This window comes from Pogoniulus pusillus, chromosome 10 (assembly GCF_015220805.1).
Source record: "Pogoniulus pusillus isolate bPogPus1 chromosome 10, bPogPus1.pri, whole genome shotgun sequence".
Lineage (NCBI taxonomy): Eukaryota > Metazoa > Chordata > Aves > Piciformes > Lybiidae > Pogoniulus > Pogoniulus pusillus.
Genome location: NC_087273.1, coordinates 35,260,948 through 35,278,994, shown reverse-complemented (window position 1 = coordinate 35,278,994; position 18,047 = coordinate 35,260,948). Strand labels below are relative to the sequence as shown.

Genomic DNA, 18,047 nt, shown 5'->3' with positions numbered 1-18,047 from the left:
AAGGCTGGCCAGGAGGTGGGGGACAGGCTCTGCTCACTTGCTCCCTGGGATAGAACAAGGAACAATGGATGTAAGTTGCAGCAAAAGAGGTTCCACCTCAACACAGGGGGAAACTTATTTACTGTAAGGGTCCCAGAGGACTGGAACAGGCTCCCCAGAGAGGTTGTGGAGTCTCCTTCTCTGGAGACTTTCCGGGCCTGTCTGGATGTGTTCCTCTGTGATCTGTGTTAGATAGGATTGTCCTGCTCTGGCAGGGGGGTTGGATTCGATGATCTCTTTGGATCCCTTCCAACCCCTAACATCCTGTGTCTAAAGCCTGGATCAGGCACTTAGTGCCATGGTCTAGTTGACTGGATGGGGCTGGGTGCTAGGTTGGACTGGCTGAGCTTGGAGGGCTCTTCCAACCTGGATGATTCTATCATTCTGTGATTCCATATGCAACTGAGGACTGCAAAGAAGCTCTGCACCCCTTGGTGTAAGGAGATAAAACACAAATTCCCATCAGCCTGTGAAAAGAGTGTTCCTCAACTCCATTTTGGAATTTGGAAACATAAGGCAGTCTCTCTTGTACCATTCCACCAATATTTCAATCACAATTGCTGGACTTAATGATGCAACAGCTTGTTTATAGCCTGATAGGGAGATCTAGAGAAACATGAGCTGTGGCAAAAAGACACCACTCCCAAAAGTAGCTGTGCAATTGCAGGATGTGATTGTGTTTCTCTTCCCAAAATCTCCCATTGCATTGTCATTTGGCTCAATTCTCTCTCTTGTCATATATACACTTACTGTGCTCATTTAATGTTATTACCCCATTTGTGACCAGTTACCTGCTGTGGTCTCCCTTTAGGTTCCGCCTGGTTCCCTTTTTGACAGAGCTGAGAGCAGTAATGGACTGGGTTTGGACTGATACCACTCTCAGTCTTTCCAGCTGGATCTGTGTTGAAGATATCTATGCTCATATATTCATCCTGAAGTGCTGGAGAGAGTCAGAAAAAGTAAGGAAGCTCCACAGGAGCGATCCAAGCCTCCCTTCTCCATGCAGAAACAATCTGGAGTCTCTAAAGTGGGAAATCCATCATAAAGCCAGTCTGTTAGAAGATAAACCTGGTGTTCATGTCCAGAGATAGTCAGGCTGTTGGATGCTTTGTTAGTTGGCAGTCACTGCAAGTGCCAGAATGGCTTCTTTGTTGTGCTTGATTTTTCCACCATTACTGTCATCTCTGCTGCTAGCTTAACTGTATGCCTGAGTTTCAAGACTGGGGTTGAAGGTCCTGATAGTCACACTGGGTCTCTTTGCCCATAACAGGCAAATGAGTGACCTGCAGTAACAGGGAAACTAGCAGAAGTGAAAGCTCAGGAGAAGGAAGAGCTTGTGCCTCTGTGCTCTAAGACCCAGGGACACCTGGCTCGTGTCACCAGAGAGTGAGCTCAGCTGGCTCTTTTATCTCAGGAGCATCCCTGCACATCCACAACTGAGCTAGTGGCCAGATAAACCCACCATTTGTCTGACTGAAATGTCAGCCTCTCTAAATCATTTTAAGCTTCAGCTGAAATTAAATTGCAAATTTCTGGCTCCCTTATAACCTCTCCAAAGATTGCAACCATATGCTTGCTTGTTTTGCCAATGGTGAGAAAGAAATTAAAGCATTCCTCTAAGAGTGACCCAGCCGGTCAGAATTGGAGCTCTGCAAGGGAACAGCTGCATTTTGGAGTGTTACTGACGTGTTTCTGCTTTTATTATAATCCTGTCTCTTAAGAGCAGCTACTTTCCAAGTATGTCACTTAGATTAACCCAGAGCTGAAGTGCACACAAATCTTGTGTGTAGGCTTTTGGGCTTTTTTGCTGTATGACTTTCATGTCTGCTGTGAGTGGAGAGTCACCGGAGGCTTCAGGAGACAGAGAAATAATAACCCACTTCTGCTTTCACTGTCTGATGGCTGCACCAGACACCAAACTGGGTGGAGTGGCTGCCATGCCACAAGGCTGTGCTGCTGTTCAGCCACACCTGGACAGGCTGGGCAGGAAGAAATGAAATTCATGAAATTCAGCAAGTGTAGAGTCCTGCACCTGGGAAAGAACAACCCCAGGTGTCAGTATAGGTTGAGGACTGACCTGTTGGAAGGTAGTGAAAGAGAAAAGGATTCGGGAGTCCAACTTGATGGGAGGTTGACCATGAGCCAGCAATGTGCACTTGTGGCCAGGAGGGCCAGTGCCAATCTGGGCTGTACTAGAAGGGCTGTGGTTAGTAGGTCAAGAGATGTTCTCCTGCCCCTCTGCTCTACTGAGGCTGCATCTGGAGTACTGTGTCCAGTTCTGGGCCCCCACAGTTCAAGAGGGACATAGAACTGTTCGAGAGAGTGCAGCACAGGGCCACAAAGATGATGAAAGAAATGGAACATCTCTCTTAGGAGGAGAGCCTGAGGGAGCTGGGGCTCTGCTGCTTGGAGAAGAGGAGCCTGAGAGGTGACCTCATCAGTGTTTATAAAGATGTAAAGGGTGAGTGCCAGGAGGCTGGCGCCAGGCTCTGCTGGGTGATGCCTAATGACAGGACAAGGGGCAATAGGTGGAAGATGAGGCATAGGAAGTTCCATGGAAACACGAGGAGGATTTTTTTTTCCCCAGTGAGGGTGGCAAAACACTGGAACAGGCTGCCCAGGGGGCTGTGGAGTCTCCCTCGCTGGAGGTAGTCAAAACCCACCTGGATGCATTTCTGTGTGATCTGGTATAGGTGATCCTGCACTGGCAGTGGAGTTGGACTGGATGAGCTTTCAAAGACCCTTCCAGCCCCTGCCATTCTGTGATTCTGTGATACTTTAATTGCCCATCTCACTGCCTGTTTTTATGCCACCACAGGATCACTCTGCATCATGGGTAGCATAGATCTGAGGTAGGAAGACGTCCAGGTCTAAGCTGGAGAGTGTGTGTGGGTGTGTGTGTCATGTAGAAAAATAACAGCCCATGAGTGTTGTTCAAGGGACTTTGATTCTCTCTGTCCCTCTCTCACACAGAGTGGACTGCCTAAGTACTTGGTCTGCTAGAGGCTTTCTGAGCTGCTTTGTAACATTATTAGGAGTGCCTGAACCAATCTCAGACACACAAAATAATGCATCCCTGGTGATCTAGATAGGCTCTTTTAATGAAAAGAGTATTCTGTAGTGCAAGATAAATGATTTAATACACTGCTTTTTAAAAGTAACTGATTGGATTTAAATATAGCATTGTATTGCACACTGAATATTCTCCTAGGGCTTTATGGATTCCTGCTGCAAACCAAGCAGAGTTTCCTGACAGCCAGAGTCCTGGTGTGTGCTTGAGGTGCAGCACAGTACAGTTGTGATGGTCTGGGTTCAGACTAGCACAACAGCGCATCCATATTTTGCCTGTGCAGTGTATGAAGCTCAGAGGTTTAAAGCTCTGTGTGGAGTTAAGTCCTGTAGGAGAATACACCAAAATAAGCCACAGTGATGTCATTTACAGGATGCTGAATGCATTTTACAGGATGGTGAAGCTATTAAAATATTCAGTCATGAGGTTAATAAGACAGGATGTGAATTATGGACAAGGCAGAGCAGCCTTCCCCATCTGCTTTGTCCTAGCTGGAGGCCACAACTGGAGTACTGGGTCCAGATCTGGGCTCCCCAGTTCACAAGAAACAAAGAGCTACTGGAAGCTAGGAAGATGCTGAGGGGACTGGAGCATCTCTCTGATGAAGAAAGGCTAAGAGACCTGAAGTTGTTTAGCATGGAGAAGAGCAGACTGAGAAGGGATCTTATCAATGCCTATTAATATCTAAAAGCTGGGGGACAAAAGGGTGGGGCCAGGCTCCATTCAGTGGTGTCCAGTGATAAGAAAGGGAAAATGGGCACTAAGTGCAATGCAGAAGGTTTCAACTCAGCATAAGGAAAAACTTCCCTGTGGGAGTGCTGGAGCCCTGGAGCAGGCTGCCCAGAGATGTTGTGGAGTCTCCTTCACTGGACTTTGAATTCCTACATGGATATTTTGATCCTGGGTGACCTGCTGTGTCTGATCCTTCTTTAGCAGGAGTGTTGGACTAGATCTCTAAAGATCCCTTCCAAGCCCCACCAGCCTGTGACTTCATTCTGTGTTATGTGATATGCTTTGAAAAGAGAAGGACAACAGCAAAGCCACTTTTGGTCTCAGAAGCTAGAAGAGGGAAGGATGCTGCATCAGCAGCATCAAGACTTCAGCAACAGAAACAAAACTTCAAACATTATTCAGATGCAGTTGGGGTGGGATTCACCAGGAGCAGGTCAGGTTAAGCCTGTGAACAATGCAGAAACACTCTGTGTGAGGAGTGAAACAAATGTGGAGGCAATGAATTTTTTTCAGGCAGTCCTACTGGCTGTCCATGGCAAACTACATTTTTTCCCTCCTTCTGAAACACAATGTGCAGCATTTCAGTCTGTAGGAGAGGAATTCTGCCTCCTTTGAGATAAAAGCTTTGAGATAAAACTTTTTGGAAGGATAAATGCAAGAACATGGGTCACTCCCAAATACCATTTCTAAACAAATTATTGTGCTGCTGTGAATGTTTGTTCCTGTGGGTTCGTATTTGCATTCCTTCAGATAAAAAAAATCAATTTATCCTACCCAATTTCCCCCAATTTACGGTTTTGAAGGTTTAGAACCACAGAAGTTTACAATTCTTTTCTCACCAGACACACTTGATATGGGTTCATTTTGCACTTCTCTGTGTTGGCACCAGAAATTCAGTCCCCGTGCAGCTTTAGCTAATAAAAGCCCCAAACAACTCAGAATGCCTGGGCTGACAGTGGGTAGAAAATTACCACAGGAGATGGGGAGCATTAAGATCATTAATATTTTGACTTGAACTTAAGGAAAAATCTGTAGAAACTCATTTACTTGAGAATGAGACAGCACTGAAATAGACTGACCAGAGGGGTTGTGGAGTCTCCTTGTCTTGACACTTTGAAAGCCCACCTGGACATTGCAATCCTGGGCAGTCTGCTGTGGGTGATCCTGCTTTAGCAGAGTGGGCTAAAGATGACCTCCAGAGCTCCCTCCCAACACCTACCATCCTGTGATTGTATGACTGTATGTTCACCCAGCACATCATACCAAGCATACCTCGAACAGAAGAGACATTACCATGTTCTGTTTGCTTTTGCAGAGATATCCCCAACCGAGAGGCCAGAAGAAAAAGAAAGTTGTGAAGTATGGAATGGGTGGCATGATTATCGTCTTGCTGATTTGTATTGTCTGGTTCCCACTGCTCTTCATGTCTCTAATCAAATCTGTTGCAGGCATCACCAACAAGCCTCTAGATGTATCAATCACAATAACTCTAGGAGGTTATCAGGTAAAAAAGGGCAAAAAGCAAACTGGTTTTGCATGGTGTTTCCTTGTGCTGTTTCTTATTTCCGTTGTTGAATTGAACTCTCCTGCCTTATGTAGGCAAACTCCCACAAATGATCCCTTTGGGGTTTAAAAACAAGTTAGTGAACATGAGCCAGAAGTGTGGCCAGGTAGCCAAGAAGGCCAACAGCGTCCTGACCTGCGTCAGGAGCAGTGTTGCTGGCAGGAGTAGAGAGTTAATGTTCCCCTGTATTCAGAATTGGTGAGGGTGCACCTCAGATCCTGAGTTCAGTTTTGGGCGCTTCACTACAAGAAGGACATTGTTGCTCTCTGAGGGTCCCTTCCAACCTCTAATATTCTGTGATTGAGGTGCTGGAGCAGGTCCACCAAAGGGCAATGAAAACGGTGAACAGTCTAGAGCACAAGTCTTGTGATGAGCAGATGAAGGAACTGGGGTTGTTTAGCCTGGAGAAGAGGACACTGAGGGGAGACCTCACTGCTGTCTACAACTACCTGAAAGGAGGTTAGAAAGAGGTGGGGGTCAGTCTCTTCTCCCTAGTTTCAGGGGATAGGATGAAAGGAAATGTACTGACGCTCTGCCACGGCTGGTTTAGATTGGATATTAGCAAAAATGTCTTTACTGAGAGAGTGGAACAGGCTGCTCAGGGCAGTGGTGGAGTTTGCATCCCTGGAGGGGTTTAGAAAGCATACAGCCATGGTACTTCAGGACATTGCCTAGTGGGCATGGTTGGACTTGATGATCTTTAGAGGTCTTTTCCAACTATTTTATGAATTTAGCTTATCAGTGATATAAAATAGTCTCCTAATTTGCAAGTTAAAACCAGAACCCAAACATCTGAATAAATGATCCTACATTAAGTACAGTCAAAAACTGTCTGCAGGTTCAGCTGCCCACATGGCAAAGAGAAAAGTGAGGGCAGCTTGCTTCTGAGTGGAGTAAGATCATAACCTTCTCCTTTGGACTGCTTGCCCTGATTGTCTCAGGTGATGTGCAGGATGCTCTGTGTGTGTGTCATAAATGTGATAAGTGTGTGTTCTTTTCTTTCCCAGCCTATTTTTACAATGAGTGCTCAGCAGAGTCAGCTCAAGGATTTGAATCAGACTGGTTTCAATGCCTTTCTGGGAAGCTATAGGGGCAACACTGTAAGTGACATCTGGAATACCTCATTACTTAAATATGTGTGCACGCTTCCATAAAGGCCTACTGTGAGTCTGGGTTGTGTAGCTGGAAGTGACCAGCAGGAGGAAGAATGTTTCCCATAAAAGGTTTGCATGAGTTAAAGGTTTGAGAAGTCATTTGTCAGGATGGGGGCTGGGTTGTGGCAAGACAAGTTACCATTAAACAAAACAGCTTTGCACAAAACCATGGGAGGAAGCAGCCCTCGGTGTCCTCTCACCTGGGTGGGTGTCAGGTGAATGGGGCCAATCTCTTTTCAGTGGTGCACAGTAATAAGACAAGGAACAAGGCATACAAAGTTGAATATAGAAGGTTTCACCTCAACTCAAGGAGAAACTTCTTTCCAGTGAGGGTGACAGAGCACTGGAACAGGCTGCCCAGAGAGGTTGTGGAGTCTCCTTCTCTGGAGACTATCCAAACTCACCTGGATGCATTCCTGGGCAGACTACCCTAGGGGATCCTGCTTTTGGCAGGGGGGTTGGGCTCAATGATTTCTGGAGACCTTCTGTGATAAAAACCTTCCCTCTAAATGACACAAACCTTCAGAGGATGTCAAGATGTTGTTGTACTGCCAAAACAAACATGCTGTGGGGACAAAACAGCATTGGCACTTTTAGCCCTGTGCTCCTTCACATGCAGCTTTCCCCTCATCTCACTGAGGAGATGTGATGCTGTCCAAAGAAATTGTGCACAGCCTCATCTTTGATATGAAGATGTAAAACCACAACCATTTAAACACAGCCTCACTATTTCCCAGTGCAACATGCACAGAGGTGACAAGCTTTGACAGTTTCTAGAAGGAGCTGTTGCATTACTAAAGTAACTCAGCTCTTTTAAAAGTTCTTGCTCTGGCCTATGCATATTTTGATATGTTAAAAAGTAATACAGGTAAAGTAATAGAGTTTCTTACTGGAAAGAAGCTTCTCCTCATGTTGAGGTGGAACCTTCTATATTCAAGTTTGTATCCCTTGTTCCTTGTCTTATTAGTGTGCACCACTGAAAAAGTTAAAAAGTAATACAGAAGCACAACAGCCCTCCCAAAAACCTGAGTCCCCAGGAGGGGCTCCCAAACACGCTTCCACCTTCTCCCACCCCTCTACCTTACCCCAGACTTTGCCTTAAGTTCAAGATGAGTTTGGAGGGTTGGCCAGGGGGCTTAGGAAGTAGAAGGATTAGTCAGGCAGCAGGTTGAGTTAGAGAGAGAAATGCAGCCCAACACGTCAAAGACTGTTATCTGTGTTTGTATTCTCTATTCTTATACCTCCCAGCAAGCCAATGAGTGAAGTAGACATCATCACTGTCTCCTTTTCACAGCTTATAATCTAATTCTTCTCACCAAAACATTCTAGCTAGCTTCAAACTAGCACAGAGATCCTACCAAAAAGGCCAAAAGAATTGTAGCAGCAATATTGTGATCTTGATCCACTTTGGAAGTTACCAGTTTCAAGCTGCCTTGAAATGCCTATGTAGGTATTTTTCTGTGCAGAAAGATGCTTAGTGAGAGAGCCAAATTTTAGGTCTGAATAGACTCTACAGACTTTAGTTTATGAACCTGCAGCTTCACTTGGACCTCTGTGGCCACCACCCTTCCAACAGCAGGGCCATTTCTGGTTTGCTTTCTTAGCTCAGCTCTACTTTGTTTATTGAGACATTCAAGGTAAATTTGGATGGTTGCTCTGAGCAACCTGATCTAGTTGAAGATGTTCCTGTTCACTGCAGGGGGCTTGGACTTAGATGATCATTAAGGATCCCTTCCAAGCCAAAACATTCTATGATTCCCCTTCCCTTCTACAGCTCCATTTGGTACCTGAGGAAAACAATCAGTGCAAAGCAAACCACTGCACTTAGAATTAATCCAACATTTACAGACCTGCCTGTGTGGAAAATTGTGTCTTGTGAATATCACTGCACTTAATTTTTCTTGTCTTCTCCTGCACCTACAGGCTGCCTTGCAGTTTCTAGAGGGCTATGGAAAAGAAGATATAACTCTAGCAGATCTGGAGGGAAATTCAAACTCTTTATGGACCATCAGCCCTCCCAGCAGAGAGAAAATGATACAGGGACTGCTGGATTTTTCAGCTGAGTTCACGGTGGTTCTTTCCTGGACTATTCAAAGGTAACTAACGTGGCTGTTGGGAGCTTGATGGATCATTTGCCAAGTCTTCCCTCATCAGAACAGTTCACCACTGCATTTGTGGTTAGCTTTACAGAAAATTCTGTTGTACTGCATAGCAAAAAAAAAAAAAAAAAAACCCAAATAAAATAAGCCCTGCAAGTGGGAAGGGGAGAGGCAGAGAGAAGTGACCTCTGTTACCCAGGAAGACATTTGCTGCCTGCAGGTCTCAAAAAACTAGAGAAGTGGAGCCACTTCCAAGTACGGTATTTAAAAAGGCAGGGTGGAGTTTTCAATGGGACTTGAGGGGAGGGAGAGGAAAGTAGGAAAACTTTAGCCAGTTTTAGATGGGGATGTTCAGATAAACTGCCCCAAACAACAGACTTGTTATCATTTATGGGAAATTAATACTCAAACCGAGTTAAAGCAGAAAAAACTCTTGAGTGGAAATGATCAGAAGTGCTTGGTCCTCTTGTGAAGGGAGTCTGGAACTGACAAGTGATTTTTTAGTGCACACATACTCAGACTTTGTTATGCAAATAGCACAAGAATGGCACAGGTCCCTTTTGTGGGGACATTTGCCTTTACTTGTGGTTCCTTTGGCCTCAGTGAACTGACCTCAGTTGTTTAAAGTAATGACTTCACAGTGAAGCTTTTGCAAGAGACAGCCTAGAATATAAAGCAGCAAGGTGGTTTGTTGGCTGTCCTGCACCAGATGGAATTCCTGTAGAGTTACTGGACTGAACTGGAATTAGGTCATCACTCCATGGGAATCAAAGACCTTTGCAACCCCAGTATCTACCTGGGTTGTTGGAAGGAGATGCTGGATCACTGTAACAATCCTCAGCTAAAGACTGTCCACAAGTCAGCTGAATCACTGCAGGAGCTCTGAACGTGCTGGGGCAGCCCTTCCACAGTCCAAAATAGGTTTGTGATCAATCTGTACCCTTAATTCAACTTTAGTCGACCTCTTTTCCTGGAAGCAAACAGTATTAGCTAGTGAATTACATCACTCCACCACCCCTGAACCTTATATTAATTCTTAGTACTGCTACTTGGCTTGTCCCTGGGCTTGTGTAGATACAAACATTGATACACAGGGTGAAAGGGACCCTTTTCACCCTCAGATTAGATCCTGCAGATTACATTGTGACCATGAATGCCTGAAAGTGCTGAAGATTTGCCACAGTGAGATCCCACTCTTTTCCCTGTAAAGGGAAGCTGCTGTCTTTAATCTGGGCCAGGGGACCAGAACAGCTCTAAGATAAGCCTTTTATGTCACTCAGGCAGCATACAGACCTTCTGCCTTTGCACATCATCTGCCAGGAGTGCTCCTCTGCAGCCCCAGCAGCCCAGGAACTGCTTCATGCAGTTGCTGGACGTGGCATAAGGTCCATGTGAAGCTGAGCCTGCCTTAGCTGTGTCCTGAAGCTTGTGTGAAGACTGAGGGCAACCATGAGGATCCTGTTAGAACCATGGTCCTGCTGGGCTGAGGTGGGGTTTTGGGAAGCTGTAGCTTACTGCAGCACCAACAGTTGGACTTAATGATCTTCGAGGTCTTTTCCAACCAAAACAATTCAATAATCCTATGATCCTTCATTCCAGCCAGGAATGGGAATGGGATTGTCCTTTGGAGACATGGCTCAACATGAGCCCAAAAGCCCACCCATATCCTGGGCTACAATCAAAGCACCATAGGCAGCAGGTCAAGGGAATGGATTCTGTCTTTCTACTCTGCAAAGAGTCCTTCCACCTGCAGCACTCTGATCAGCTCTGGGGCTCCCAATGTTAGATGACTATCGACCTGTTAGGCAAAAGCTACAAAGATGATCAGAAGGCTGGAGAACCTCTGCTGTGAGAACAGGCTGCGAGAGTTAGGGTTGTTCAGCCTCCAAGGAGACATTCCAGTACCTAAAGGAAAGGCTTCAAGCAGCCTTTCAGTAGCTAAAGGGAGGCTACAGGAAAGGTAGAGAGGGGTTTTTTTGAGATAGGACAAGGTGTAATGGCTTTAAATTGAAGGAGGGTACATTTAGGTTGGATGTAAGGAAGAAGTTCTTCACTGTGAGGGTGGTAAGGCACAGAAACAGGGTGCCCAGAGAAGCTGTGCATGCCTCATCTCCAGAAGTGTTTGAGGCCATGCTGGATGGTGCTTTGAGCAACCTGATCTAGCAGAAGGTGTTCCTGCCCATGGCACAGGGGCTCAAGCTAGATAATCTTTAAGATCCCTTCCAGACTAAAGCATTCTGCGGTGAATCTATGATGATGATCCTTACCTGCCCTCACACAAACTGTATGGTAATGCAGATGGTCCTGTTGCCTCAAGTCAGCTCTCTCTTCCCCCATTCTGTTTTGTCTGACATAACGAGCAAAATTATATTCACCTGTCATCATTGCTGGGTAAGACATTAAACAGTATGGTCAGGAAAATACACCTTTAAGGCTGCCACATATCCTCCACAAGAAAACACCTTCTCAGGTGCAGGTGACATCCAGCATTCCAACACAAGAACATGGAACTGCTGGAGTGAGTCCAGAGCAGGGCCACAAAGATGCTCAGAAGGCTGGAGCAGCTCTGAGGACAGGCTTACTAGAGTGGGGGCTCTGCAACCTGGAGAAGAGAAGACTTTGAGGAGACCTTGTAGTCTCCTTCCAGCATCTGAAGTTGTGCCAGGGTAGGTATAGGTTGGATATTAGGAAGAAGTTCTTCACAGAGAGAGTTATTTCCCATTGGAATGGGCTGCCCAGGGAGGTGGTGGAGGCACCGTCCCTGGGGGTCTTCAAGAAAAGACTGGATGAGGCACTTAGTGCCATGGTCTAGTTGATTGGTTAGGGCTGGGTGATAGGTTGGACTGGATGATCTTGGAGGTCTCTTCCAACCTGGCTGGTTCTATGATTCTATGAAGGGGGCCTACAGGAGGGCTGGGGAGGGACTATTTACAAGGTCTTATAATGACAGGACCAGGGGTACCGGCTTTAAACTGGCAGAGGGGAGATTGAAACTGGATGTTAGGAAGTTCTTTCCAGTGAGGGTGGTGAGACACTGGCACAGGTTGCCCAGGGAGGCTGTGGATGCTCCTTCCCTGGAGGTGTTCAAGGCCAGGTTAGATGAGGCCTTGAGTGACCTGTTCCAGTGGGAGTTGCCCCTGCCTATGGTGGGGGATTGGAACTGGATGATCCCTTCCAACCTGAACCATTCTGTGATTCTATGATGCTTGCCTTAGCAAAGCCCTGAGTAGCCAGCATCAGTGCAGTTAGACTACTTAGACATATTAGCTCTAGCATTGAACAGATGAGTCTTTGGGTCATGTTCTCATTGCAGGCTGACAATCTGTCTTCCTTTTTGCTTGCAACAGAAATCTCACCCTTGGTGCCAAAGCAGAAATAGCATCAGATAAACTTACCTTTGTCCTCCCAAAGAACACCAGAAGAGATATTGCTACAATGATGTCTGGAGAGCAGCAGCTGGAAAAGGTGTAAGTTATTTTCTTTGCCTGTTCATAGGCAAACATTCCCTTCTTAAACTTAATTTCCTAAGGAGATCAGGATTGTGCAATTTGATTACCCGCCCACCTGTCCCCCCTCTAATAACTTTGCAGCCTTGTTCACAGAGGCCAACAGCACTGAAATCACATAATAGTTTGAGTAAAAGCTTATGAGTGTAGATTGAGAAGAGCATGAACACTGAGACACCACCAGTGAGCACGGAGAAGCTATTAGTCCCTTTGATTTATAAGTTTCAGTATAGTCACAGCTTGAGTCTCCTTTGAGCTACTTCAGTTCAGCTTGCTCTGAGGGTGTTGTACTGATGACTTTTTTTGGTTCTGAGTAACCATCCAGACTGTATTTCTCATTGTTTTTCTTGACTAGTATCAGAGAGGCAAGGAAGCATTAAATCAGTGTGGCCAGGAGGTAACATCTGCAGTCGTTTCTGACATCAGATCATTTCCTGGAGAGGAAATTCGCAGGGTTCATATGGACAGCAAACATCATTCTATGGATAGAGCCTTATGGCATTAACAGCAGCGATGCTTCCTTTCAGGTCTGAAAGGAGTTTGGCTCTTCCTCTCCCACCTCCTCACCAGGGATTACTTTCCAGCAGCAGCCTCTAAATACTGCTAAGCCAGCACATCACCCCCGAAGGCCGCTTGATCTGTTTGTGGCCACGAGAGTTGAAAAGTTAACACTGAGGCCAACTGGGACAGTGGAACCTCTGAGAGGTTCCTATCTGTTAGTACCTGGAAATGAGATCTGCCCTTTTTTTGCACTCCCACACACTTGTGCATCCAAACAGATCGATGTCACACATCTGATAGTCACATTTACCAATGTTCTACAGCTCACTTTCCTGCTGCCTGAGCATACAGGACCTTTTCCTAAGACAGCACAGTGCCAAGGAGGGGAAAGCTGCCTCTTCTAGCAGTCCACAGGAATTCTGTTTTTGCAGGAGGCAAGCAGTAACACAGAAGATACTCCTGCATTTACATACTGTTCATCTTTTCCTACTTTGTCATAAAGGCAAGATTGGTTGTGGCAGCTAGAAGCTGCTTGACTTTGTCAGCAGCTGTCTGACCATGAGCCAGCAGTGTGCTCTTGTGGCCAACAAGGCCAATGTCATTCTGGGCTGTATTAGAAGGGCTGTGGTTATTAGGTCAAGAGAGGTTCTTCTCCCCCTCTGCTCTGCCCCGGTGAGGCTGCATCTGGAATACTGTGTGTAGTTCTGGGCCTCTGAGTTCAGGAAAGACCTCAGGGAACTGCTTCAAAGACTCCAGTGCAAAGATGCAAAAATGATGAAAGCAGTGGAACATCTCTCTTATGAGGAGAGACTAAGGGAGCTGGGGCTCTTCAGCTTGGAGAAGAGGAGACTAAGAAGTGACTTCATTCATGTTTATAAACATGTAAAGGGTGAGTGCCAAGAGGATGGAGCTCTGCTTGGTGATGCCCAGTGCCAGGACATGGAGCAATGGGTGGAAGCTGAGGCATAGGAAGTTGCACAGAAATATGAAGAGGATGTTTTTTCACAGTAAGGGTGACAGAACACTGGAACAGGCTGCCCAGGGGGGTTGTGGAGTCTCCCTCGATGGAGGCATTCAAAACCTGTCTATATGCCTTTCTGTGTGATCTGGTATAGGTGATCCAGCTCTGGCAGAGGAGTTGGACTGGATGAGCTTTCAAGGTCCCTTCCAACCCCTGACATTCTGTAATTCTGTGACTACACCAGCAGAGAGCTTTCAGCCACCACCTCTGCTGGGAGAACCTAGCTGCTGAGCTTAGTGATCTTTTGAGTCTGTAGGAGGGATCAGCAGGGGGTTTAAATTTACTGGCCACCTCTATTCTTCCTTAGCCTGGTGGCAAATCACAAAGTGACAAAGTCACAGACTGTGGCAACACTTCTCTGAGAGCTCCTCCTTCCTGAAATTATTCAGTCATTAAACCTGGTTTGGCTTTCTCTTCCAATCCCTGGGTCTCTCTTCCTTTAGGGAAGAAGAAAGGTTGATGGAGTGCATCTGTCACTCATTTAGTGGCCAGCCACGCCCTAACCCTTGACAAAGTTGAAATGCCACTCTCTCCAGATGCTGATCATTTATTCCACTTAAGGTGATTTAATTTTGAGTCCAGTAGATGATCTTTTACAAATCTCTCTCTTTTGGAGTTTGAAATCCTCCTACAAACTGGGAAAACATTTTCCAGTGAAAGATTCTAGCAAAAAAAAAAAATCTCCTTCCTTTCAGGTGTTATTATCAAAGCACCTTCCAATTCTGAAGCAACAGCTGCTCTCACTACTCATTTTTCTAGCTTGTTTACTGCTGGTGATGTGCTGCCTGCTTTTGTGCTGCTGAATCAAAGGCAGCTTTGTTAAAAATGTGGAGTCCCCTTTCCTCGTGGAGACACATGCCCCAGGTGTGTGGGATTCATGGCCTGTGAATGGTGACATTATGGATGGAGCTCCCTGCTGAACTACCGACAGAGCAGAGCTAATAAATCCCACTGCCTTCCAGATGTGACACCTGGGCACTCTAAAACCCTAGCCTAAGCCAGGACTGCCCGAGAGCTGTGTCTGGCCCTGTGAGGTATTTCCAAGTTATTGTAGAGGTATAAAAATATGAAATATTTGCTCTCTCGTTTTTTTCCAGCACATTAGAGAAAGTGTACCCCTACTACATCAAGGCTCCTAGTGATTCTCTGGCAAAACCCATCAAGCAGCTATTGACAGGTATGTGTCCTGACCACAGAAAACAGAAGGTGCTGCAGACAAGGGCAACGCAGCACCCACATGTGCACATTCAGAGCTGTTATGGGCACCACAGCCTAAAATACACCTGAAATGGTTTCTAGCTGGTGGTGTCTGCAAGCACAGGCAAAGATGAGGTAATACTACACAAGGCAGAAAATGCAGCTGGAATTGTTTGAGCTTTGTATTTAACAGCAAGGACTCCAAGGATGAAGTCCAGCTCCTTTCCTTCAGGTCTGCTTTTCCTTGTTTTCTGAGGAAGTAATGACAAGTTTCACTCCTGCTGCCTTCCCACAAGCACATCTGCCAGTGTAGCTTCTCAACCTAAATAATAACACTACATTACATTATGCTTTTCTTTTAATGCTTCCTTATTGGCTACAAAGAATCTAGTTTAGAAAGGAGAAGACTGAGAGGGGATCTTACCAATGCTGATCAACATCTAAAGTGCGAAGGGCAAGAGGGTGGGCTCAGACTTTGTTCAGTGGTGCCCAGTGATAAGAGAAGGGACAATGGACATAAGCTGGAACCCAGAGGTTCCATCTGAACAAGAGGAAATGGCCTCAGGCTGCATCAGGAGAGGTTTAGGTTGGCTGTTGGGAGGAAGTTCTTTACTGGGCAGGCAGTCAGGCACTGGCACAGGCTGCCCAGGGAGGTGGTGGAGTTGCCATCCCTGGAGGTGTTTAAAAGAACAGTGGATGTGGTGCTTGAGGCTATGGTCTAGTGATGAAGGCTGCTGGGATGAAGGTTGGACTGGATGACCCTGGTGGCCCTTCCCAAGCATAGTGATTCATAGTGATTAGAAGTTGTGCTGAGGGATTTGGTTTAGTCAAGGACTTGTCAGTGTGAAACTAATGACTGGACTCGGTGATCTTGAAGGTCTTTTCCAGTCTAAGAAATTCTGTGATTCTGAGGAAAATCTTCTTTGCTGGGAGAGTACCAGAGCACTGAACCAAGCTGCCTAGAGAAGTCTGGAGTGTCCTCTGGAGAGATTCCTAAACCCATGTCATGAAGTGGGGTAGTTAATTGTGAGATGATATTTTTCCCCAATTAGTATTATTAAGTTTGGTATTCAGAAACCTCACCACTGATTTTAATAGTAATGGCTTCTTGCAGGGTGATGGAAACATTTTACAGACAATAGCTAGATCTAGAAATAACTTGCAAAAATACATAAACATTAACTGAACTGGGAGAGAAGATTCTTGGGGCCAAATGCCGCTTGCGGTCCATATACCGCTTGCCCACTAGATGGACTCAGGGAGGTCCATTCTGCTTCTGGCAGAAGGCAATAGTGAATTACAAAGAGACTTTAAATATTTACTCATGAAATATTACCTCCTGACTTGCAAGGGCTGGCTACAGCTTCAGACAGTACCCAAACGATTTCAGGGAATTCTGTTACTGTCAGCCGCTGAGGCTTCCCATTCCCAGGCTTCACAGGCTAGGGGAAAGGAGACAGACAACCTCTGACCTGGATCTCTGGATGATCTGTCTACCTCCAAGACTTTCGGGTGCAGGCAGGATGTCTCACAATGTACAGTCTCAGCAGGATGTCACACTGGCTGTGCAGGCTGATCGTGTGGAGGTATTTAGAGCTTCTTCCTGGTAAACTCGAGACAGTGGAGTTTCCAGGCAAACAATAAGGCTGTATCCTGCCAGAAAGAGAGAGCAATTGCAGCAGCAGGCAACAGCCAAGAATATAATGGCAGAGCATGGCAGAGCACACTGCATTACCTGCTCAACTCTTTTGATCCATGTGGGCTGAGACTAATGGACCTTTGGACACAGAATAGCAGATCCAAATGGCAGTTAGCTGAGCTTGACCATATTAGGCAAAGCCACAGGCTTGCTTTATCCAAATCTGGGAAAAACACAGGCCTTGCACGGGGCAGGCACAAGCTAAGCACATGTACCTTGCTTGTCACAGGAGAAAAACATGCCTGGGCAAGCCAGCACATGTATAAGCCTGTTTCTGGCCCATCAGGCCTACCATGACAATCCACCTTGGCATTACGCTCCTGGCCAACCTGCTGTGCATGACCCAGCTCTGCCAGAGGTCCCTTCCAGCCCACACCATCCTAGGATTCTATAAAATCATTTAATTTCAGAGTGCTGTTACCCAATCAGAATGCACAGAGCTACTCACAGCTACACACAGATGTGCACATACGTGCCTGTGAAAATCCTTTTGGGTTCAAAGAGCCTCATGCAAGCTGACCTGGAATGTTTCCAGGGATGGGGCCTCTGCCATCTCTTTGGGCAACGTGGTTCAGTGTTTCACCACTCTTAGTGCAAAAAAGTTTATTCTTGCTACCTATTCTAGTCTTAATCTAAATTATTCACAGTGTTAGTTTCAATTTGCCACATAGAAGCTGACCACTCTCTCTCAAGGTTAAATGTGTTTCTTTATGGACATGTGCCGACTGCCATTGAACTGCTGCCCAAAAATACTGAAATGATTTGGCAGCTGTGCAGAAGAAAGAGTAGGTGATAAGGGAGCACTTTCTTTCTTTAATGCACGTTCAGATAATATTTGGAGAAGGAAAACCACAGAAGTCCAGATATTATACTCTGGAAGAGAGGTAATGTCAAATGGAGGTTAGGGTTACCATCTTACCATGCAGATGTTGGAAGTTTCTGACTCAAAACAGTTTGACTTTTGCAATTCTTGCTATATATATATATATTAACATTTCTTCTTCTTTTTTCCTCTTTTTTTGTTCTTCAATAGACTGCAGATGGGAAAACATTACTGTTTCACTGGTCAAAAATGTGTCTGAAGAGGGAGTTCGTGAGTGGTGGGTTTTGAATCAGCTTGGGAAAAGATACAAAACATCTGAGGAGAGTCTTGAGCTCTTCATATTCAGTGATAAAGTCAGTCCACCAAGCCTTGGATTCTTGGCTGGTTATGGGTAAGAAGGAATCTTCACGTAAAACTAAAATGATGTAGATAAGACAGTAGTAGAGGTGATTTTGTTTGCTGGTTTGGGAGCAATGGTGGTGTTATTTTTTCTGTGCTGCTGTAGGGTTTGAAGATTGCTTTTTGAAAAGAAGCCTTGTGAGATTTTCAGATTCACCTGGAGATGCTACTAGATGAAAGATTGACCAAGAGCCAGCAGTGTGCTCTTGTGGCCAGCCAAGCTGGGCTGTATTAGAAGGTATT

At 45.8% G+C, this 18,047-nt stretch overlaps 1 protein-coding gene across 1 annotated transcript in view; it reads left to right on the top strand.

Annotated features, from left to right (window-relative positions):
• Nucleotides 1–18,047, top strand: part of PIEZO2 (piezo type mechanosensitive ion channel component 2) — a 375,190-nt gene that overhangs the window by 353,458 nt on the left and 3,685 nt on the right. The window contains exons 48-54 of the mRNA XM_064150231.1: nucleotides 851–998; nucleotides 5,157–5,345; nucleotides 6,413–6,505; nucleotides 8,483–8,655; nucleotides 12,006–12,125; nucleotides 14,784–14,863; nucleotides 17,616–17,796. Coding sequence (XP_064006301.1) covers nucleotides 851–998; nucleotides 5,157–5,345; nucleotides 6,413–6,505; nucleotides 8,483–8,655; nucleotides 12,006–12,125; nucleotides 14,784–14,863; nucleotides 17,616–17,796 — 984 coding nt within the window. The remainder of the gene's footprint in view (nucleotides 1–850; nucleotides 999–5,156; nucleotides 5,346–6,412; nucleotides 6,506–8,482; nucleotides 8,656–12,005; nucleotides 12,126–14,783; nucleotides 14,864–17,615; nucleotides 17,797–18,047) is intronic.